Source organism: Anoplophora glabripennis, unplaced genomic scaffold, assembly GCF_000390285.2.
Source record: "Anoplophora glabripennis isolate ALB-LARVAE unplaced genomic scaffold, Agla_2.0 scaffold101, whole genome shotgun sequence".
Taxonomy (NCBI): Eukaryota; Metazoa; Arthropoda; class Insecta; order Coleoptera; family Cerambycidae; genus Anoplophora; species Anoplophora glabripennis.
Genome location: NW_019416426.1, coordinates 37,420 through 63,126, shown reverse-complemented (window position 1 = coordinate 63,126; position 25,707 = coordinate 37,420). Strand labels below are relative to the sequence as shown.

The 25,707-nt window shown below is 31.9% G+C and overlaps 1 protein-coding gene across 7 annotated transcripts in view; it reads left to right on the top strand.

Moving 5' to 3' along the window:
• LOC108904315 (lipid storage droplets surface-binding protein 1) overlaps positions 1-25,707 on the top strand; it is a 33,493-nt gene that overhangs the window by 1,610 nt on the left and 6,176 nt on the right. For 2 of the 7 annotated variants that reach the window (XM_018706827.1, XM_018706821.1), the window contains exons 1-7: positions 12,681-12,757; positions 13,474-13,627; positions 16,434-16,555; positions 16,658-16,843; positions 17,217-17,430; positions 18,916-19,091; positions 23,248-23,505. In XM_018706827.1, the coding sequence (XP_018562343.1) occupies positions 13,480-13,627; positions 16,434-16,555; positions 16,658-16,843; positions 17,217-17,430; positions 18,916-19,091; positions 23,248-23,505 (1,104 nt within the window). In that variant the 5' untranslated portion in view covers positions 12,681-12,757; positions 13,474-13,479. Of the gene's footprint in view, positions 1-6,560; positions 6,598-12,680; positions 12,758-13,222; positions 13,331-13,473; positions 13,628-16,433; positions 16,556-16,657; positions 16,844-17,216; positions 17,431-18,915; positions 19,092-23,247; positions 23,506-25,707 lie in introns of those variants that run through there. The other 5 variants (XM_018706823.2, XM_018706822.1, XM_018706825.1 and 2 more) reach the window with 5 other exon arrangements.

Genomic DNA, 25,707 nt, shown 5'->3' with positions numbered 1-25,707 from the left:
CAAGGTCAGGTCAAGTGATTTCTTGGCAGGTGGTTTTATTTGGAAATTTCCAAAAAACATTCGGAACTTGTAAAATTTGCCATGAGTAAATTTACTAATTTTGGCAGCAAGATTATAATTACGACATTGACTATTATAAATGTAATTAGGAAAAGTGAGAAAAACCAAACTATTCCAAATTGGTCACACCCAATAAAACATGCAATAAAATGATAAAAATTAATAATCTTGCCAATAAAATAGGATAGATTACAAGGAATTCCTGATGTGTTCCTTTATCGTCATCTTTTTTACTTCTTCTATACCTACCTATCTACTATATTTGTACAGTGCTATAAATTCTTAAGGGGGTCGTTTTTATGCATAATTTTCAGTGAATTGATAGCAGTTTTTTGAAGAGGGTTCTAGAAAATCTAAGCAACAATATCTTGAGGGTTGCTTTCGCTGTACAGCAAAAATAAAACGCTCTCTCAACGGTATAAATAAACTATTTTATTGAAAACTAAGCTTGCGAAAAAGACGTGTTGTCGGTTCGACTGTTTGCTGGAGAGTCGTCTTGGCGTGGAGTCGCTCGCAAAAGGACCTGGTCCTTGGCGCCAATCTGACGGGGTCGTCTTCCGGGAACCCTGGTGCATCCGGGCGGCGTCTCGCTGGCGCTCTTGACGATGTACTTAAAAATGGGTTACTTGCGAACATGTGTCAATCTCTTCACTGAACCAGTTATACAAGCTTTCTCCAGGGTATAAGACTGTCTAAGCTGATAATACATTCAAAATAAGAAAAAAAATATATTTTTACTTCTTGCGTTTATTATTACATTTCCTGAACTTTACACGCTTGTTGAATATACAGATAATCGCTACGGTATTATAAACACTATCACACCCCGTAGAATGCTTTTATAAAACTTCATGAATTAATCATAACTATTGAGTATTTTTACAAAATTCTCGACAAATCCATGATATTTCACTACGAAAAATTATAGAAATTTTTGTATTTCAACATTTTTAAGGATTAGATGGATTTTCTTGTTATATCATTGTTTTACTAAAAGTGCGATTTTTTGTCTATAAAACGTCAGCCTTAGTATATCGCTTAAGACGTCAATGGTTTTCAAACTCTTTTGAAGGTGCCACCCCCTGTAAGATCAGATTTTTGCTTCTCTTGCCTTCTGCTCTACCATACCTAATCTCAATGAAAAATTTAAAGTACTGAGAATAAATATGGTCGTACGTATACAATGTGTTTTAGATATTTGTGTTAGTTTCAACAACAGCATTATATTAAATATTTTTAAATTTGTTTTTAAAATTTATCAAAAACAAAATTATCTGCAAATGTAGGTAAAAATTATGTATCGAAAATTCAATAAAAGTCTTATGTTACATCGCATCTTCCGGCAACAAAAACTTTTTTCTAGAATACGTAAGGGTAAATTTGTAATTATCCTTACTTGAAAATTGTTCTTATATTAAATATGTCATCGAGTTTGGTCCATTTAAAACAACGTCCTTGAATATTTCTTTTCATACGCGATATTAAAGAAAACATTTCTTTCTTACAAGTTTAAATCATTTTCAAAATGAAAGAGTGCAAGAGATGACCCTGAGCACCAATAAAGAGGCTTTTAAATTTTAGACCGCTTAATCTATTGGGCAGGATGTAAGGTCCCAACAAAAAATCCTTGGCAACTCAAAAACAGACATATTCACGGCACACTTTGTAACAAGTAAATAAATAAATTAAGCAAATCTCGAACCTATTCATGAAAATGTTTTATTTCTGATTAAACAAAGCGAGATAGGAAAAAAATTAAAATAACAAAAAAGTTGTATTTTTGATAGCTAAATGTGAGAAAAATTTCAAACTTACCAAAAAGCAGTGGCGTACCATATTTTATTCTATTTTTATCAAGCTGGTATCTTGTTGTGACGCCACTGGAGAAAATAGGACAAATTAAATGAGAAAATGAGTATTATTATTACAAACCAAGTTGCCAAGTTTCAACAAAGTCTAAAAAGGGGTTTTCGTTTTACGAAAAAAAAATCAAATCTCATTTTAAACTTGAACACTCTTTAAATCGAAAACGACGTATCTATACATATACATATGTTAACATGAACTTTTTTTTTAAAGGACTTTTAGTACAAGTTGTGAAAGTCCTGCTACAAAAAACGCGGACACCCTGTATGTATTTTTATTCAGTTTATTAAATCTATAGTGCCTCCTGCGATCTCTTTCGTCACCCTACAAGGGGTCGCCAACACACTTTGGGGACCACTTCATTTTACAATCCTTTTTATTACAAATTTTTCACAGCCGCTGTTAAAATATTCACTGGTTTTATTGGCAAAATATATTCAGTGATACGTTTTCACGTTGTATGTATATGTGGTTTTATGGTAGACATAATTGTGTGATAACTGAGAGGCAGATAAATTAAAAATACTTATTTATTATTTCACGATAATGAGTTTCCTCGCGACTTATTGAATTTAATTATTTATAATGTCGTCATTACTGCATGATTTGCACTGAAATAATAAATATAGCAATGTGATAGATGGTGCAATGAACGTTCACACTTTATTATCGACCATAAAGTATTGAATTGAATCAGATGATTTAATAATAGTGGTTTAGAAAAATTTACCTTCTACTTACGGTGCAGATCAAAAATATTTGTTTCGCTTGTATGAACCAAAATAAGACTACGTGGAAGTGCAAAAACGTGATTTTTTGTTAAATTATTTATTACAAAAAAAATAAACTGAAATAATTCACCCTTTTTTCGTTATTTAACTAAAAAAATTAACTGCCCGTAGATAGTGGTAGAGAGAACAACTTTTTTCCAAATAAGTAATGTTCATCCAGAAACCTCAATTCGTGCCGCAGAGTATGATTTAGGTATTTCACGAGAGTCCATTCCAACTAATGATATGCATCCATACAAATTTAAGCTACTTTCTGCTCTTCATCCGTGTGACGCCGTGCAACGTGTACAATTTTGTGAAACGATGTTAGTGCGATACCAAGGAGATCCACAATTTTTGCAACATATTATATGGACAGACGAGTCAAAATTTACTAGAGAAGGTATTTTTAATAGCCATAATACCCATTTGTGGTCATCTGAAAATCCTCATGTTATCCGGGAAAGAAACTTTCAAAATAAATTTAGCGTAAATGTTTTTTGTCTAATTAAAGATAACCAAATTTGTTACCATATCTACGAAGAAAATTTAAATGCCAAAAGATATCTCAATATTTTGCAAACGGTTGTGGCAGATTTTTTAGATGATATACCTTTAGACCAACTAAGGAAGTGTTGGTATCAATTAGACGGGGCTCCACCTCACTACCACAATCAAATCGATCAACAGCTGACTGAAATGTTTGAAGATAGATGGATGAGACGCCTAGGACCGTGGAATTGACCAGTGAAGTCTCCCGACCTACTACATCAGATTTTTATGTTTGGGGAGTAATAAAGCAAAAAGTTTATTCTACACCCGTTGCTTCAAAAGAGGATTTGATTGCTCGAATACGAAGAGCGTTCCATGAATTGCCTGCAGCTGAAATAGCAAAGGCGGTGACTGATGGTGTTATCTCTAGAATCCACAAGTGCTTAGCTGTTAATGGGGGTCATATCATGAACACTTATGACTTTTTTAAGTATACATAATTAAAATTGTGTATATGTATGAAGTTGATTTTTTAGAATTCTTCTTAACTTTATTCTGCTCATTGGTGGAAAATTGGGATATGTCTCATTAAAAACTGTAATTGTTCTGCTTAGAATCCCATCGCAACGTCTGTGAATAAATAATAATAAATAACTGGTGACAGTTTAGTTGATTGTTTTGAAGTTTTGCTAAAAATTCCACAGCTATCCTCGCAAGAAATTACATGATTTTCGGTGATTACACAAAAAATAGTAGATAACTTAAAAACTAGAAGAGATAGGTATAGGGAACCCTAATACCGTTCGAAAATAAATAAAATTTTGTATCAGAATATAGAAAAACATAGAGCGTGTTATATTTAAAAAAAAAACACTTCTGAAGGTTTGAAGTTAACAAAACTCGGTATTAAATTTCTAACACTCTGTATGCAATTAAGCCACTTTGAAAGTATGGATGGGAAGCTTAGGGGTCTAGCTATCCCCCCTATAGATATTGTTGCTTTATCTTTCTTACTATAAAATACACATGGTTTGAAGCTAGTCACTGTTTCTCTCCATTTTTTTGAAAAAAAATAAATCTCTCGAAAACGGTTAATTTTGGGAATAGGAAACTTCATAAAAGTCCATCTAAAATAACATGTAGAATCCAAAATTGCAATAATATATAAGGTGTTCCATTTAAAATAAGCAAGTTGATGGCGACTTCCGGTATAACTGGAAGTGGTAGACACCCTGTATTTTACACACTACTAGGCCACAGTGACAATAAAATATTAAACGTATGAAAATAATTTTCTATGAACTTTGTATCTTGCAAGATATACAGGGTGATTCAAAAAACCGCTGACAGACTTCTAGGGTAAGTAATACTTGAAAAATTAAGACGAAAAGTTTTAATAAACATAGGATCGCAAATGCCTCCTTAACGAGATACAGGGCGTTAAAATTTCTGTAAAATTAAAGCGTAAAAATGACAAAAAGAAGCTTATAATCTAGTTTACTTAACTCACTTGTACACATTGACATTAGTGACAGGCGATGTTTAATTTTATTTTGAACAGCACAAACCTACTATGCGAAACTAAAATGAATGAAAATAAAATTGGATTTATAAATTTTCTACAAAGGTGTTTCTCTTAAAAATGGTTGCTTTAATCCAAATTTTGCAAAAGACCAATTTGATAGACAATTGAACACTTTACACGAAAATAGTGCCCGTTTGACAAAATTAGCAGTGGCGTAGAAAATATCTTTAAAAAAGGGTCACGTCTCTACGCCACTGCTGCTCATAAAATTTTGAGCAGTACATCAAACATTGGTCTTAAGGTGCTAACTACGCATAGCAAATTTGAAATAGATATGTTCAGGCATTTTGGAATTATTGCAGACAATGTTAAATTTTACGGAAACTTTGACGCCCTGTATCTCGTTAAGGAGGCATTTGCGACCCTATGTTTATTAAAACTTTTCGTCTTAATTTTTCATGTATTACCTACCCTAGAAGTCTGTCAGCGGTTTTTTGAAACACCCTGTATAATGTTATAAATTCATTTTTTAAAGAATTTTGCCTGTGTATCCAAAAATCAACAATATATACTGAATTTTAGTGGGCATATCATATTGATGGAAGCTCTAAATAATCTTGTTTGCGTACTTTTAGAAACTTTGACAAAATTAATTAAAAACATCATCATAACTTTAATGTCTTGTATATTGAAAGCAGAAAATAATTTTTTTACGTTCTATTATTCTAAAATAGTCTATTTTTTAGACAAGAAATTATATTTTCTGATCAGAACAACAGGACGAAAGTGATATTAATATCACTAACCTGTACTAAAATACAGAAAATTTACTTTACGTTTATATCTATAGTATTTATCCTGAACAAAATATTGGATCCATACAAACATGAAAAGAATTTATCTGATAAATATTTTGCACTTCATTTTGATCTACTAATTGCACAACAATTTACAGTATCAAATACCACTGATACTCAGATTATTTTTCCAGTAATACATAAATTATACGAGTACCTTCAATATTCTTCCAATTTAACGAGTTCTCTGAACATTTATATGACGAATTTGTAAAAATTGTTGTCTGTTATTAGCGTTTTAATAGTGGTTCCCTAACTGGGTTTTATATAAACAAATACATTTTGAATATGTGTGTTTAGTAATTTATTTTTATTCCCGATACAAACATAATTAGTACATAGCATTTGCTTCCAAAAATGTGAGTACACTGATAAAATTGGCCGCCAATTAAAAAAAGGCGAAAATATATAAACAAATAAATCAGGTCCTTCTAATTGCAGCTAATTACTTATGTCCACAACCATAACATTATCAAAATATCACTTTTCAACTCAACTATTGCACTTATTTTCGTCTGTTTAAACAATTGCATTTGCATGTGGTCATCACGCTACAATCATGTCTTGTACCGTTATAAACTTGTACTCAATATAATTTTCCTTTAATTGCTTCATAGAATCGCCAACTTTTTGCTTACAGTTTAATTAAATCTCTTTAAAAGAAGCGTCTAATTAAGAAAATAATTATAGCTGAATTGTAACGATTTATATCCGTTTGGTTTTGTCTTCGATGGATTGATGTGTCATACGTATGCGTAGACTTCTGTATAGTTAGTAGAACTACTAAAAGATACACTGTACTGGTTAAAGTCCATCTAGAAACCTCTGTACCGCTGTGTGTGAGGCCCGTTAGTCTTTGACTCGTAGCTATTATTCGTATGGTCTTATTGTTTATTGAATTTTATAATATGTATTTCCTACTACTTTGACTGATTTAAATCATGAGTTCTAAAGCAAAAGAGGAAAATTTCTGTTTGTCTAAATTTACAGATGCTCTCAAAGGACGTAGAGGAGCTTATCCAGTTTGGTGAGTCACTTTTTTTCAAGTCTTTACAAGAATTTTGGATAATATGTATATATTATATTTTACTAATCTTTTACTAATCTTTTCACTTTTCAAGGATGTGATATCTTCCTTCAATATCCACAAAAAAAAAATAATTCTCTGCAAGTTATTCCTTATAGTAACATTCAAATTTTGGGAGCATAACTACACTCAATTCCAAGACTGAAAAACATACAAGTGATGGGATGATCTTTACTTGTTCAGAAGATACAGGCCTACAACATTATGAAATTTAATTGGTTACACTTAAATTTATCTTCTTTCACAAATGCTTAATTAGTGGTATTCGAAAATATCTTCCTTGTTAAAGACAAGCCTGTGATCATATGATGATAGTTGAAGTGAACACACCAGTGGGAGCTCGTGGTCGGTTTGTTTGGGAGGGCTAAATGTAATTGATAGCACCAACACTTCGCAATTAATAAATTATTCTTTTATCAAGCAGCATTAAAATACGAGTGTAACTATGCTTCTGCTTCTCGAACAATTAAATGTAGTCGGTTATATAATTCTATATTACAAAATTACAGTAGAAAATAATAGTTAATAGCAAAAAATCCTAATTTATTATTATTTACCAAATTATCAACGGTCATCCTACACAAGTACACCTTATGATCCTGATCCGAAAGCCTACGAAGAGCAATGGAGGCTAGCCTACGTTGCTTTCGTTAGAAAGTCGTATGAATCTAGCGTAACGTAGCCGCAAATCGAACTGTGAGGGACATATTTATTTCAAGGTTGTTAGGATAAACTAACAATCTTCAATAAATACTAATTTGGGCATTAACATTTATAAAGAAAATTAAATTAATATTATAAAATGTTTTAAGGAGGCTTCGTTTCTCCTGCCTCCTTTAAAAAGCCGTATTTGCTTGTACCTCGGATATACTCGAAATGTCAAAAAATCTCCCATAGATTGGTGATCGAGTGAAAGACGTTCGAAGTCCGCATGTCTAAAAAAACAATCGGGACCAACGGTGTGTAACATCATAGAATAAAAAAGTGTTTATAACTCGAAAACGGTGCGTTGAATCGAAAAAATAATTGAAAAAATCTCCCCCACATCCTTGGTTCTGATTGTCCGTTCAGCGTTGAATGCAAAAGGTCCGAAGTCCGTATGTCGAAAATCAATTTTGGAAACAAGAGGTGTGTGACGTCATATAGTAAAAAGGCTGTAGGTATAACTCATCTGTACAATGCAAATTTTTTAAACATAGGTGTTAATATTGTACCGAATTGGAAGTCGACGCACAAATCTAAAAACGTTAAGTTCAAGTTTATGAATTCTCCCATTCAAAGGTGATATAAAATAAATAGTTAATTAGCTAAATTTATAATTTTAATTCTAACTTATTTTATTTAGCATTTATCACAAATGTGATTTCCAAACAAAAGATAAGTTCCATATCTCTTTAATTACATAATTGAATGCATTAAATTTATTTGGCTGTAATTATTTGGCAACAGTCACCTCTAGAATTGCCGCCTATTACCAAGTAGAAGAGTTACCATGCTAAATTTTAGTGCTAGATACCGGTTGACAAAAGCCTGCATCCTTTTCGGGTTGCCAATTTCCAGCATTTAACACGCAGTCTGTGGCAATAAGCTATATTGTCTGTGGTGTATCTGAGACACCTGTTCTCAGTTTCATTTGACTGACCACAGTATGTTTGTGTACACGCCTACTGTAATCAACTATCAAAAAACTAGGCTTAGTAAATTCAAACAAGTTTTTTGCCTTTGGCTCTTGGACTAATATGGTTTACAAATTCAAATCTATTTATTGACATTTCATAATTTCATAGGAACAAATAAAGGTTAATCTACCAATTAAAAAATTCGTTTTTCTGTACATATGTTGGTAAGGTTCATTTAAAATTTTAGAAAAAGTTTAATCAATTGTTGTCAAAAAACCGAAGAATTACTAACTAAACCTTTGTTTTATTATTTTTTTATGAATTAATAATTGTAATAACGATTTTAAACAATCAAGAGTCGATATCTAAATACTGCATCAAGACATTTTTAAGACAGCAATAATATACACTATATTAGATTGACTGATTTATCTAAATATATGTTTATAATCAATTAATATGCTAATTAGAAACAACATAACATTTGGTCATTTTTGTAGACATGTCTCATCTACAGATCAATAGTTCAATTGTTGATGAATCAACTTTTCCACATTTATAATCTTCCAATATCCTGTTAGTTCTTATCGAGTTTTGATGTACTTTGTATGTTTATATTATTATAATTTGGATGTAACCCGCGACTTTGATCTCTTATTTCGGCAGGTCTAGGATTATTTTGATTGCACGAAATTATCGCGTGTATGTGGGCGCAGGTTCAAATAAATATTTAGGAAAAATATGTAAAATGTTATCCAAATATGCTCCAAAGGCATAGTCTACAGTGTCTTGGAGATTAGACGATTAATTTATACCATATCTCTAGATAGACATCAAAATACGTAGATCATTCGTCAGTTGTCTGATGTATGGCGTTCTGATGAATTTTACTAAACCGGTATGTGTCTGGTGGTTCTACTAAGGAATGATTTCAGCTACTTATCAGATATTGTGGATGCGACACAATTCTGATTAGAGCCGTACAGTAGTTATTTCCCACAATGTCATTAATTATAATTTTTAATCATAAACAACAAATGTTTAAACAAATACCGAATAGCTTCGAATTCTTGGACTAATTAGTTCCTTCATCAAAAATATTACAAATCAAAGTACAAACCAAATCGGTCATTTTAAGGAAAATATAAACAATATTAATTTTGTAACAAATCATTTATTTTTATTAACGTAAACATCCTATTTAAAATGCCTTCTCTGTAGATAACAATAAATATAGACTTAGGGAAACAATGAAGTCGAGAATATTTGTGGCAGCCTAAGAAAATGTTTTTCTGCATGGCTTGGAATAGTAGATATAGTATTTCATATTTTAAATCATCGTCAAGAAAGTAACTGAAAATGTAGACAAAGTGCAGTCTATTGGTATATCCATAAAAGAAGGTTTTTTAAGATTCGTTTCCTTGAAATAGAAAATAACCTTTTCTGGAAGTACTTCAAAGTATATATTATCAAATCAATCATTTGATATTTAGGATGTTATCAGATATTGCAAATTTGAATAATAGAATATTTTTTCTAGATTCTAAGTCGCAGAATACAATAATATGTATTTTATCTAAACATTTGACTAGGGCTTTTTAGATACATTCATTTTCTTTTTAAAAACAAAAGAGAAAACAAATAAATAAGTTCATATTAATAGGTAAGATAATAATTATTGTTTCTGTAAACAAAGTGTATTAATTGTCAGTTTACACAGTTTAGCTGATTTAAAAATCTATACACAGGGTGTTTCAGAAAACAGAAAACAAAATTATTTTTTCATATCAACATGGGTCCGATTTCGCTTCGTTCCTTAGCTACAGGGTGCTATAGTTTTAAAATAAAATATGTTTTTTCCAAAAATCTAGATTTCCCCTTGAGGGAATTAAATGAAATTTGGACAACTAACTATTTACCACCAAATACACATTCCTAGGTATTATTATGTTGAACATGAATTACAGTACCGGACTTACTTGCAAGCCCTTGGATTTAATCAAAGAAAAAATTGGTTCTCCATTGATATTTCTAATTTATAATTACATGAGTTAAATTCTAGCTCAATTTTGATCAAAAATTGACTTACTATTTCTTCGCTTTTCCTCGAGTTTCGGTATTTTAAATGTAATATAAACTATATTTATTTATCTAGAATTAATTATGAATTGTAAACGTACCTACAATAAAAAACTCGATAAACATAATATGACGTTTTATAGGAAGTGTTGAAAATGTTCACCTTAAAATTTTACTTTCCGAGCACATTTAAATTAAAAATCTCAACGGAAAAGAGATGAATAATCTTGTTTTTAGATTAGGAATCTGCCCTCGAATGTTGGCTCATGTTTTCTGAAACACCCTGTATACTATGAACAATGAATATAAATAAAAATTAAATTCTGTTCGTTGGTAAGCGCATCATTTGAAAACGGCTGGACTGATTTTGCTACTTTTTTTTAAGTGTTCATATAGCCCGAATAGGGTTTTTAGGGAAAGAAACATTGAAAAAGTTGCCTGGAAAATTAGAAAATTCGGGTAAAACTGAAAGTGTTTATCACAAACAAGTTTATTGAAATTTGGACAGGACAACGCCTATGATAAAAGGTGCCTTATGTAAAGCAAGAAATTCTTTGTTTAAGTTTTTCTGTTATAGGGTTCGATTATAAAAAAACAAAATATTTATTGCTCTAAAATTACTACACAGCAACTTAAGGTCATTATTTCGAACGCCTACTTTAATGGCAGACGCTTGACAGTTTCTTTAAAATAGGGCGATATATTCCTTTTATTTATTCTGGTAGATAATTTTCTTGAAGTGTCTATATACAGGGTGTCTCATAATTAGCTGCCAACCCTGAACAGGCCGATTCTATGATCAAAACTAAGTAAAAAAGTTCATATGAACATGGGTCCGGAAATGCTTCCTAAGGGCACAGGGACCCATTGAAGAGGGAGGAATGGAAATCATTTTTTTGCAATATCTCTCAATCGCGTTGTGATAAATGAATGAAATTTGGTATACACAGCTAAATTTTGATGAGCAATTTGATGGACTAATCCATTTATTTCCACAAGGTCCATTGGGGTGGGTACGGGGGGGCCCTTGGTACTTTGCGTGTGTAACTTTTTCATCTTTGACTTTTTAACAAATTGGACAGCAAATTCCGTTTTCCCGAACTGTTTTACGTTAAAAAGGTACTCTTGTTTCAAATCGTTATCTTTAACGGTTTCTGAGAAAATCGCTCTTGAATTAATCCCACTTTGGTCAATTTCATAGTAATTTAAACAAAAAATAATAATAATAATTTTCCTTTCCTCTCTTTTCCATTTAAAGGATTAATTTTTATTTAATTTAATTTTTTATTATTATTTTTTTATTAAAACTAGATTAAATTGAAACAAAATATTTTTTTTTGTTTAAATTACTATGAAATTGACCAAAGTGGGATTAATTCAAGAGCGATTTTCTCAGAAACCGTTAAAGATAACGATTTGAAACAAGAGTACCTTTTTAACGTAAAACAGTTCGGGAAAACGGAATTTGCTGTCCAATTTGTTAAAAAGTCAAAGATGAAAAAGTTACACACGCAAAGTACCAAGGGCCCCCCCGTACCCACCCCAATGGACCTTGTGGAAATAAATGGATTAGTCCATCAAATTGCTCATCAAAATTTAGCTGTGTATACCAAATCATCAAAATTTATCACAACGCAATTGAGAGATATTGCAAAAAAATGATTTCCATTCCTCCCTCTTCAATGGGTCCCTGTGCCCTTAGGAAGCATTTCCGGACCCATGTTCATATGAACTTTTTTACTTAGTTTTGATCATAGAATCGGCCTGTTCATTGTTGGCAGCTAATTATGAGGCACCCTGTATAAAACCTGATTTTAGTTAAAAATTTAGGGAAAGATACTCGTTAAAATTAATTTAAGTGCTCCAACAAAGTTGTCAAACATGCATTGAAAACAATTATTATAGATACTTTAGATGTGGAACACTATTATCACCTTTTTTCACTACGCGATCTACCAACAATATGTTTCTGTATTTAAGTTTCTACACAAAATATAATGTTATGAAATATAATGTCTATCCAATCCAAAGTATTGTTTTTCTTTTCTTATTTTTTTTCTTTTCATATTTTTTTTGTCCTATCTTCTGACACAAACCAAATTACTACAAATCTAGTTTCCCTGTTCCTGTTCAAATTTTTCCAAATCTCCAAGGAAGGACGGATTTGTCATATTTATATTTACACTATTTTCTGTAGCGTACGCCAAGTAACCGATAATAATTATGATGTAAGTCTCTAATTAAAGTTATGAATGGTATATTATTATTATTGATAATTTATATACGATTAGATATATAACTTGTTAATAAAATTAAACACGAAGACATTCATTAAGTGTAATGTGGACAGTGGTGAAGTGTTGAGTCGGTTTCAGTTTCTGTAATACTGTCTTTATTAATTTGTAAGTATTCAGGATACATTTCTTTCTTTTGGCATAATTCAAAATATAAATTTTCATTTCATTTTTGTAATTCTTTATATATACCAATATAATCCACTATTTTAATACTGAAAATGATAACAGTTATTATTGTTGTAGATAATAATTTATTATCCAGTTCCAGTCGATAGGGTGATATACGGATGTGTTTATAGCACAAATGGGTATTAACCGCATATTTTGGTACTGACGAATTATTAAAGGCGAAAAACCTTTAATCCATTTGCTCTGGATAAAATGTCTAATAGCAGCTTAGTGCATAAAAAAATGAGGAATTTGTCGTCTGAAATATATTTACATACTTATAAAATTCTGTATTTTCATATTAATATGTAAAAAAGTGCGTACATAAAAAGTATTGATAACTTGTAGCCAATCACAAACATAATGCTAGGTTGCCGCTTGCATTTGAGTTTATTACCAGATAGCTTTTGCTGACCCCTGATACATGAGCTGTGTTTTCTTAACACAATTATTGACAGTTTAAATTTAATGCTTGTAGCCGCAGTAAATTCACAATATTAATATACAGAAGTAAGTGTAAATCCTATATATTTTCTGAACTTTCGAATTTTTTAAGTAACTTTATTGCTGAGACTTTTTAAAACCTAAACTGATTTAAAACGTTCGTGATTGAGTGAGCAGTGCAAATTGGTAACGCCGTAATTTCGTTGCAGAGCAAGATGGCTCATCGTCAGCGTAGTCGTCGTCGCCGTACTTGGAAAAATTTGAACAGATCCGTCTACATTCCTTCCACTTCACCCTCACCACCTACTGTGATAATTAAGAGATATGTCACTTGCTCCGTCCAGACTGACAACGAACGCACAGGTTATTAGAAAAACAAACAAAAAATATTATGTACCAACTGCATCCAATTGTACGTCTTAAATCTGATAATGGTTCGAAGATGTAGCAGTCATTTATTTTTTATTTGTGAGGAATAAGTTATTTCACTTCCTTGACAGATGTCGGCATCCAATAAAGACGATTTAAAACTAATTATAACTTATGTCAACTGTTAATTACCAAATATTTGTAATCCGATTACTTAGATTACTAGATAATTGCTGTTGATGAGCAATACGTGATCTTCTAATACCTTTCTACAAAATGAATTTACTGTATTTATTGTTCTTAACAGAAGAATAGATAGTATAGTCGTTAGATAGTGATACGACTGAAATAAAACTTATTTAATATTATTTTTCTCCATGATTTTACTTTTTTTAAAGGTTAGCTTAATGTCGTCATTCAAACAAATTAACAAAAATCTGAGTAACAACTTGTGAGAGTTAATAATAGAATAAATGTATTTTTGAAAGACAAGCCCATGATTTTAGTTACGATAAAATAATTCAATGACCTATTGAAATAAATTTAATGAGAAAAATTGAATTTAATTATAGATACATACATTATTCCTGTACTTGTAAATCATACTGTGATACATAGAAATACATCATAGTTGAACGTAGGCGTCCTAATAATAAATAACGCGATAAAAAAATTATCGTCTTATGCAAGATATATTTCGTATTAAATCCTGTAATTATTCAAATAAGGTCTTGTTAACCGAAATTAGTACCTACTAAACGCATAAAAGAATAAACAAACCTGACCCACTTGATAAAAATGTCACATTGTACTGATAACGCCAATGGTACAAAGAATAATCCTGTTATGAAGTGTCTCTCTTTGTTGCATAAAATCCATATTTTGTGTGTAAGTATGTGAATTACGCTAAAGCGCTTATAGTCCGTACAATATTTGTTGAGATAGAATTCCAAGAAAAGAATAAGCCAATAAAGTTCTGTTATCGGAACTACTGTAACAATTTACTGCGTTATTTCCAGAATATTAAAATATATACATATAAAGGGTGTTTATAAATAAGTGCGAAATATTTTAGGGGGTGGCTACCGAAGTTATTTTGTGAAAAAAAGTTCATATAAACATAGGTCGAAATATGCTTCGTTTCCAAGATACAGAGTGTTTAAATTTTAATTTTTTTATTTATGTTTATTAATTATTTCAAAGAGTTTTAAAGATATAAACTTGAAATTTGAAAAACGCGTTGCAAGGATAAATGTGCATTTTTTGGGGTGATCCGAATATTTCTACTTGCACCAGTGGCGTTCGTGCGAGAATGCCACAACCTTTTTTAATAAAAAAAAATTGTATGCCACTGACTTTTCCCGTTTTCATATTTTTTTTAGAAATCCTCCATCAATTTTGAATGAAATTGGTCTCTTCAATTTTTTTCGTAGAATACACCGTTTTTGAGGAAAAAAATTATACATATTTTATTGCAAGTTGGGTATTGTTAATTTCTATTAATACATTATCTAGTAGGTTGCTGTCAATATTTCTAAATAAAATACAACCATCAACTTTCGAGTCAATATCTTTAAAACTCTGAAATAATTAATAAAAATAAACAAAAAATTAAAATTTAAACACTCGTGTATCTCAGAAACGAAGCATATTTCGACCTAAGTTTATATGAACTGTTTTTCACAAAATAACTTCGGCAACCACCCCCCTAAAATATTTGACACTTATTTATCTGTATAACGGAAATGTTTATCTTTTTCCATACCGGATGCTGCCTTCTTCTATCATGTACCAGTCACAGTCTAGATGCCTTCCTGTGAATATTGTATTAAAATTTTTGTTGACCCCAATACACCTCATTCCTACTTTTCAAACGTGGTGGTTGTTCAAAATGGTCCGGCGGGTTATATAACATTTACTGTGTGCGATATGTTGAAAGTGGTTGTTGATGAGTGTGGTTCGTGTAGAAACAGTTAAAGTTTGCTCCTATTGCTGCCACATCTTTACCTTAAAAGACTTTCAAAAACATATACGTAAATACTTATATTGTGTAACATGCAAAAGACAATTTTATAAATTTTATACTTATAGAAGACATATTCGTCAACACTACACACAGTTATACTTATACTTAAGGTAAATATACACTTATAAAGTAGATTTCTTAGATTAAAATGTGTTTTTATTACTTTTACAGTGCAGTAGAGTACAAATCGTAAATAAACTAGAAGATAATACAATTATAAACACGCTATAGCTCCTACTACACCGCTAATGCCTTTCTACCTCGGATGTCGAATGCGGTTAATTCCAAGAAAGTGACGCAGGGGTCTTCTTGGAATTCTCCACAAATATCGTACGGACTATATTTAGTAACATTCTGCTATAGAGGTTGATACTACTTGTAAAAAATATCTTTAATTAATTTCTTCAAATGAAATTTAATATTTAGGTATTTAAACAAATAGTAAGGTATATTAAATCATCCTTCGCTTTTTATGTGTCATCCAAAAATGGTTTTCAGACATTATTTTTAAAGTGTACCATTACATCATAATTTTGAAATAAAAATTAAATTTTCCCTTGATTTAGCCTCAAGAGGTTATCTATTCTATGGGTCACATAAATTCATTAAAATATATGTTGAATTTGTTTATATAAAACGCCACAGTAATAATAATAATTTTTCGTGTTTTACTATGTCTATTAAATGTCATCTACAAAATTAGGAAACGGAAAATGGAAACTATCAATATTACAAATATTGATATCCATTAAATTCTATGTCCTTGTGTTTCAGTGTCACAATCGAAGAAGAAACCGTTTGTTTTCCATGAACTGGAGTCAGTTAATAGAATAACTAATCTACCAATAGTAGAGTCGGGATGGAATTATGCGGGAAACATTTACAGCAAAATCAAGGTACGCAAGGAAAAATTGACACAGAAGTAGAACAAAATACAATAAGGTTTTCATATACTTCGACAAGGTCCAAGAGCTACAAAAAGTTCTTTTTCATTTTAGGGATCCAACAGCCTCTTCTACTGGACCTTGGACCAAGCAGAGAGTTCATTCCAAGTAGCTGTGGAAGTTGCCACGCCAGCCATTGTTTTGTTTAAAGGACCTATCTCTTCGATAGACAAACTCGTCTGTAAGAGTTTGGATATAGTGGAGCATAATGTACCGTCCATCAACTTACCGCCAGAAATGGTATGTACGAGTAATATTTTATCCAAATCATAAACTACTCAAACGGGTCCTTCCAAAATATGACTGGCAGAACATCTGAGATCTGCTTCACAAAGCTTATTTTTGATCGTTTGGTAGAGATCCTCAAACGAACCTCTTATCGGATCAAAGGTGGTATATCTTAAAGATATTCTTGTTACATAGAGCCTTCATAAATGCCACGTGACCACCGACCTTACGTCTACAGAATAGTATCTCGTGAAAAATTACACCAATCACAGACGAATATTCCATGAAGATATTTAAATGAATGCCTTTGACATAACGGAATAATATTCCTACCCAAAATGCTTTCCGCTTTTGCACTTCATATGCTTAATCCTTCTTTTTTTAGATATATTGGAATACCAAGAAGTACGTGACCGACGTTAGCACCAAGATCGCCCGTCCTGTCCTGAAGAGGGCAGATTCCGTGAAGCAGATTGGAAACACAGTTTTGGCCAGCAAGTATACGGTGTTTGCAGCTAAATCTTTAGATGAGGCATTGGATGTTGCCGATAAATATGTAGATAAATATTTGCCAGGTTATGACGATCAAACTGTCGATGGTGAGTACCTACACGTTTTTTGAGTAGACGTACCATCTGATAGGGGTAATCTAATCTGGAAACGGTATTTACATAAAATTCTGGAGAGACTGTAGGCTAATCTGTGATTGGATTTTAAATAAACCGTGCTTCAGAAAGTTCCTTGACACATCTGTCATCGTTACAAGGGTGTTTACATGTTCTCTTCATGTAAAAGTGATTGACAAAGGACATGCTCGTTGACTTCATTCAGAACGTGTCAATTGATACATAAAGCTTGATCTGGTTAATTGTTAAATTAAAATGTTGGCATTGTATCTTTATTAACTTTTTTTTTTCAAATTATCACACTTCTATGATATATTTCGTTTCCATAATATGTTTTTCTACGCATCTAGTTGAAACAGTGTTTAAATAATTCTTATTAAAGTCAGTATATTAAATTTACGCTAAATATTCTATTAAAAAGGCGTATATGACGTTTTTGATATAAAAATTCTGGCCTCTCTCGTAGATTATGTGTATATAACAAATAAAAATCATAGTATTATCTTTTGATATGGTTATCTAGTAAGATATCGACTCTTACTTCGAAATAAACAAAATTTTATATAAAAATGAATGGATTATTTATTAAGAAAGTCTATCTCCTTGTTTAGAATTAAATACATTCTTTCGACATCTTCTATTGTACTCTATCGGAAATTAAAACTAAAACAATAAACTTGGTTGACAGTAGGATAGAAATAAATATAAATAAAAAAATAATAATATAGAATTAATTATAATTAAATCTGTATCTCCACTGAAACATGTGGCAATTTATTTATCATAATCAGCAATATTCGTAGTTTTTAGAATATCTAACAAAAACGAGGAAAATTTGATCCATAGGACTATTTCTAAATATACGATTTTTATAAAATATAATCAGGAAAAGTTTGAAAAAATAATTGGCTCAATTTTTTATATACCCCTTGCTACTTCTAATAAAATGCAAAATTTCGTCCTCACAGATTTTTTCGAATTAAGCAGATGTTTACTGTTAATTAGATAAATCATTTGCTCAAGTTTCATCATTTTGCATCAAATATCTTCAGAGATATTCTAGAATATAATAATATCTTAAAACTTAAATAATTGCCCATTAAAGTTTGTCGAAGTACTTAATTAACACCCTTTTGTTCGTACTACGTTAGTGAATCTTAAAAAAATATATTTTACTTACAAAAGATAGCAATATGATCATTAAAATTTGATTGGTTACATATACAGAGTCATGTAATTATCAATCAAAAAGTTATGATGAAACAGAAGAATATCCAAAATCATATGTGATTTTTTTTGTTTTGAAAATATTTTTTTAACTTCTTAAGTTTAAATGAAGCAATATATAAATTCTTCAGTACCTCAATGTATCAAATATCCTACAAAAAATTTGGAGAAAGCGTTGAAATAAAAGATGTTAAAATAGAAATGATTTTTTTTGTGTACTTGATTTGTCAGAAGTCGACACTCCGATTGATGGTCCTACAGGAAAAGCCATCCATACGATTCACCACGCAGATCGTTTTTCCCGGAAGCTAACCAGGAGGCTAACCCAGAGAACCATTGCTGAAGTCAAAGCTCTCAAACATCACAGCGCAGAGGCGGTACACGTGCTGACATACGTTGCAGAACTGGTGAGTAACTGCAAGTCTCGTAGGTGCTATTTGCCCTTTTAAATAAAGTACAAAATTGTGGTTATCGGGGGTAAAACACGTGTATTATGTTTAAATATACAGGGTGGTCCGAATTTTATGCAGGAAACTTCCAGGGCTGATAGATCTCTTTAAAATAATAGGTGTTTCTCTTATAAACATAGGTCTGGAACGGCCTCGTTTTAGAGATACAGGGTGTTGAAGTTGTTAAAAAAAATTAATTTTTTGTTTATATCTCCGGAATCTATTAACCGATCTGAACAAAATTTGGTACAGATAATGGATGACAGTAGGCCTTGCATTCTCTAAAATATGAGCTCTAAAGGTTCAACCAGTGGTGTACAACTGGACAGGGGTCACCCTCTTTTTATAAAAAAAACCTACGCCACTGTATTTTTTACAATCTATTGTAACGGATTTATATTCTAATGTACAAAATACGTAAAAAAGGTAACGTGAATTTTTTCCCTAAAGTTCACCGTTCTCAAGTTATTCATACGAATACAATCTCCTTGTGGCGGATACTTCTAACCATAATATTACAAGAATATTTATGTTTATGCTTAAAAGTAAGTGCAATTTGTAAGCACATCAACAAAATTCTTTACACTCGTCGCTTTCATCTTTTGGATTAAAACGATATTTGGAAAATCACGACGGCTCAATGAAAGACACAGAAATGAAATTTTAAGAACATTGGGGTGAGTAAATCGAAAATTTGAAAAGTTCTACATAAGGATGGTAGAAATCCGTACTATTTACAACCTGTGCAAAATTTACTTCCGGGAGATGTAGACACACCTGAATTTTTGTTAGTGGTTGTTTTAAAGTCACAACATAATCCAGAATTCTTACTAGAAATACTTTGGACCGATGAGGCTACGTTCACAAGGCGAGGGGTAGTGAATTTTCACAATATTTGGTCACAAGAAAATCCTCGTGAAATTCGGATAAGATCTTTTCAACGAATTTTCTGGCTCGGAATAATTCGGACTTTATTTCTTGTCACCCCATCTAAATTCCCAGCATTTCTAAACTTTCTAGAAAACCATCTATTTGAATTATTAGAGGATGTTCCATTAAATATACCACAAAATAGCTGGATACAAATGGATGGTGCTCCTGCGCATTTTAGGAGAATAATACAATAATGGCTTAAAAATTATATGGGGCGATGGATAGGTTGAAGACCAAATGCCAATGTCAACCATAATGGTGCAGAGAATCCAGTCTCTTGGCCAGCCAAATCGCCAGATCTAAACCCCCTGGACTTCTACGTTTGGGGTTACCTATCTGAAAAGTAAAGTTTACTCTACTCCACCACAACTACTGCAGCGAATAGAAGAGGGGTGTAATGAATTAAAAGAAAACCACCACATGATATTAGTTAGGTAATTCCATTAATCATTAATAGAAATTGTCAGAAATGTATCGATGTGGATGGTTCGCATTTTGAACAATTGCTGCAAATACGTAACGTTAATTTCATTTCTTGTTTAATTGTCGTTGCTTGGTAAATGTATTTTTATTATTATTTTCATTTAAATTGTCCTTATTTGTAAAGATAGTGGATTAAGCCTCCAGGAGAAACTAAAATACACTAGGAACACTACCTCACAGGTGATGTGGAAATAATTTTGTTGATCTGCTTACAAATTGCACTTCCTTTTAAGTATAAACATAAATATTCTTGTAATATTATGGTTTGAAGTGTCTGCCACAAGGGGTTTGTATTTGTATGAATAACTTGAGAACGGTGAATCTTAGGGAAAAATTTCAAGTTACCTTTTTTACGTATTTAGTGCATTAGAATATAAATCCGTTACAATAACTTGCAAAAAATACAGTGGCGTAGTTTTTTTTATAAAAAGAGGGCGGCCCCTGTCCAGTTGTACACCACTGGTTGAACCTTTAGAGCTCATATTTTAGGAAATGTAAGGCTTACTGTCATACATTATCTATACCAAATTTTATTAAGATCGGTTAATAGATTCCGGAGATATAAACAAAAAATCAAATTTTTTTAACAACTTCAACACCCTGTATCTCTAAAACGAGGCCGTTCCAGACCTATGTTTATAAGGCAAACACCTATTATTTTAAAGAGATCTATATGCCCTCGAAGTTTCCTGCATAAAATTCGGACCACCCTGTATAGTTATAATTTATAAAAGATAAAAGTAAGTTTCATAGACTTAAGTATGGAGTAGCAGCTCTTTCTATGTACAGGTCGGCAGGAATAAGTTTGCGGGTGAGAAACAGGAGTAGAGAAACAGGGAAGTGGAACGCAGTCGCTAAGAGTGGTAAGAGTGACGAGCGCGATCTCTCGAATAGTCTACAAGCTGAATAAATACAATATAGATATCAAAATATTGAATTATTTGAAAGTACTTGATACGCGTCATTTTATTCAGAATGTCATTTTGCATGTTTATGATGAGTGGGTGAGATGTTACATCCAACAAGGGCTTTTTCTATATAAATATTGCTTGACCTTTCAAACATATGATATGTTGATGCCTATTCTTCCGTGGCACAAAAAATCATCTTGTAGCTTTTCAATTGTCTTCAAAGTGAAGCCCATATTTCGGTCTGCAACAGTGTTTCATAGTTGCCCAATCCATCTCGATCGGACTTAAGTCTGGATGATACGGAAGAAGTCTTAATACATTTTATTTTCAATAAAAGGAACATGTCTTCAGGTTAACTATTCTTTCCAAGAACGTATACATTCTTTCATCTCAAAAATTAGGATATTTTTCACTTTGAACGTTACTGCATGTTACCGGTTCACTAGGTGGCAACCAATTTTTTTATACAATTTTCAAAGATTATGTCGTCGTGCCAACTTCCAGCCTCGCTTTCAATGTGGGATATGAGTTAGATACATATCCTTTTTCATTTCAAATGCTTAGAACTATCAGTCTCTGTCTCATCGAGGAATGTTCTATCCCTGGAACTTGTCGGAGGATTTTATTCATAATAACGCTTGAAATCCATTTGTTTTAGAACTCGTATGCTTTCACGTGATTCCGAGTAATTGCTGTCTCTGACGAATTCGATGGAATTCATCCAGACAGTTTTTGGTGTCGATTTCTACGTTTTTGTTAGTCGTTTTAAAACCGCCTTGTTCTCCATTCAGAATCTGGTTAATTTTTTGGGATGTTTTGAAAGCTTTGTTCCAGTGTACTCATAACATGGTCATGAACTTTCTTTCTTCAGGCCCATGATGTGTTGATTTACTTCCGCTTTACGTTGCATGAAGTGGATTGCGTTTGCAATCATCACCAAACTTTGATCACTTAACATCTTGCGCTCCACTTTAGAAACTCTGAGGTGAAGATGTCTTAATTGTAGCTACTGAAACTTTTACAGTTGGACAATAATTCTGTTAAAAAAAAGAATATACCAAGCAGTAGACGTACCTTAAAAATGTATTTGGATTCAACCCTATTAGGTATTCCTAGGATGTCTGCTTGCAAATGCCTTTTTGAGCCTGTCTCAATATCCAGTGCACAACTGTAGGCGGGTCTAGCTCACCCGCGAACTTATTCCTGTTGACAACGTACCTATCTATTGGGTTAAGGAACACTATACGTAGTTACCTTATCCTTCCCCATATATTATTTTAGCTAAAGAAAAACTTTTCTCCATTTAATTTAGTTTAGATCCAAAAAATATATTTTTTTTGGTTTTATAGGAATAGCATGTTATAAAAAATTATAGTGGTCGAGAATTTTGACTAACGAAGAAAAAGTAGGTACTGTATTTTATTTTAATAATTGTTATCATTTCGAATATTCTTTGGAATTCTATACTACGTTCCTCAGTAACACTTTGCATACAGGGTGTTCTAATATTTCATATACATGCTGCCACAATTAGCTGATTTAACTAAAATTACCTCTATCATAAGCTACTCCATTTATCCGCTAGAGGTCATCAAAATTGCCAAAAATTTTCAATTAACTTCGAAAAGCCTTGAAAGATTTTATTGATATTTCCATATAGATGTCATTTTATAACACAGTAGAAGTAAATAGATTAACAGAACTGTGAAAAATACCCTTTTTATTGAATCAATCTGTATTCCTGTTAATAAATTTCCTTCGTCTTCTCATCTACCAATGTCTTATAGATTGCAACTGATCCCGTTTTGGCTTACCAAAAAGGAAAAGAGTTGTGGGCAAGCCTCAGCAAGAACGAACCCGAAAACCAAGCCCGTCCTGAGAACTTGGAACAATTGATAGTTCTCCTTATGAGGGAATCAGCCAGGAGAGTGGTGCACTTAATCAATTATTCCAGCACGGTGGTGAGCAAGGTGCCCAGGAATGTTTCGTATTCCGTTACAAATATGGTAAGGAAGATCCTGAACGTGGCCGATTCAATGGTAAAGGTAAGAAAACCAGATATAACAATTTAAGAAGTCATAAACGTAAGTCATAATTAACTTTATCAAAAGCTTTTGTAAAATCCGTATAAATGGCATTTAGTTGATATTTTTCCTCGAATATCCATTATGTTGTCCAAACATACACTTGAAACATGCAGGTACAGAGAATTTTAAATGGAATATAATCAGTGTTATCACCGAAAATATAAAATAGTAGCAGGCGAAGACAAAGAGGAGCAGCGGTATATTTTTTTCAAATAACCTATTTCGAGATGGCAATATTTTTAAAGAAGATTAAAGATTAAAAATAACATGAATTACTCTACTTTCAATGATTTAACCAGTATTTTGTGTTTAGATGAAGCTAAAGGGAGTTTTAACCGGGGTTACAACGGAAACTTTATTAAACTTGTTTACCTGTTTTGTTTCACATATTATTGTCATTTAAATGACAATATTAAATGACAATAATATTAAATTGATATTAAATCAGCGACCCACACCGAAAATTATATCGAAGAAAAAAAAGTCGACAAGACATTTTATTTGTGAATATAACTTAGTTTTTAAAAATTATACAAAGTGAAAAATAACAGATATATTTTTTATTTATAAGAATGACACCGTTGCTCTCATATCTACACCAATGCTTATTTAATTTTCAGTAACACCAGTAAATTATTCTCCGAATCGACCATTTCAAACGTTTCGGAGTTACCTATCAAAAAATTTCAAATTTTATTTTAGAATTTTGCAGGGCATGTATAAACAGGCTCGACTGACTAATTTTAGTATGATTTTTAGTTTTCTGTGCTGATTATCCTACTATGCTTTGCGACATACAATTACAAACTGTTCTGTATACTTTTTAAATCATTTTGCAAAATATTATCATATCATAAGTGGGTACTTATTGTTAGTTCAAAACGGAATTTTTCTTAGTTGTGTAATTTGATATATATTGTTTAAATTTTCGTAGCTATAATATAGAATCGATTTTATATAAGGATAACATTTATAGCGTATATATCATAATTTGTGGTTACATGTTCTGTTTTCATTTTTTTACTCATCTGTATCTTATCTCAGTTACGAGTATATTTAATGAATATACCATATATATCAATATTGAAGGGGCCCTCAAAACTATCTTTCTAGATACCATACATGTATCAAAAATATAATAACAGAAAATAAATATTATTTTTAGTTAGGAATAACGTTAAAATCTTATACAGGGTTCCCCATATTAGAATATGCAGTTTAAAAGTCGAATAAAAACTTTCTGATCAAAGTAAATTAACTTTTTAATGGACTGTAGCTAATTTTATGGGATTTATGACTGAAATAAATAATAATTCAATTTTTAAAGATCATATCTTCCAAATGCCCTCCTTCGACTTCAATGCAATTTTGAATTCTAAGTTTAAAATTTCGCATTACTCGACGAAGCAAATCAAACCAATATTACCAAATGATGCTACACCATTAGGATCACATTTTAACAAGTAGGCGCCTGTCTCTAAGCAACGACAAAAGTAAACACTTCATTGTTTTAGTCACAAATGTCACAACTTAATTTAATTTTCATTTTTTAACAATTTTCATTGCGTTATGAATTATTCAATTCAAGAGCGTGTGTTTTCCGTGGAAGTCTACATTAGAACTGGTTCAGTGGAAGAAGTTCGGCGTGCATTTCGACGGCAGTTTGGAAATAATAATAGGGGCGATGCACCAACACGCGTTACAATTTCGGCATGGGTTCGTCATTGGCGTGAAAATGGCTCTGTGCAAAACATTAAAAAACCTGGACGTCGAAGAACGGTGCGTACGCCTGCAAATATTGAACGAGTGAGAGCTGCCTTCACAAGAAGCCCTAAGAGATCTGCTAATCGGCAATCACTTGCCCTAGGAATATCCAAGGGAAGTCTCCACAGAATTCTGCATAAAGATTTAAAATTTCACCCCTATAAATACCAAATGGCGCATCACCTCAGTGATACAGATAAAGAAGCGAGGTTGACATTTTGTCAAGAATTTTTAAATCAGCACCATGGAGGAATACATAATTTGCTAATGAGCGACGAAGCAAATTTTCATTTGGACGGTGTTGTTAACAAGCAAAACTTTAGGTACTGGGGAGCAGAAAATCCTCACGAACTGTTTACCAAAAACCTCCACAGTCTAAAAGTCGTTGTGTGGTGT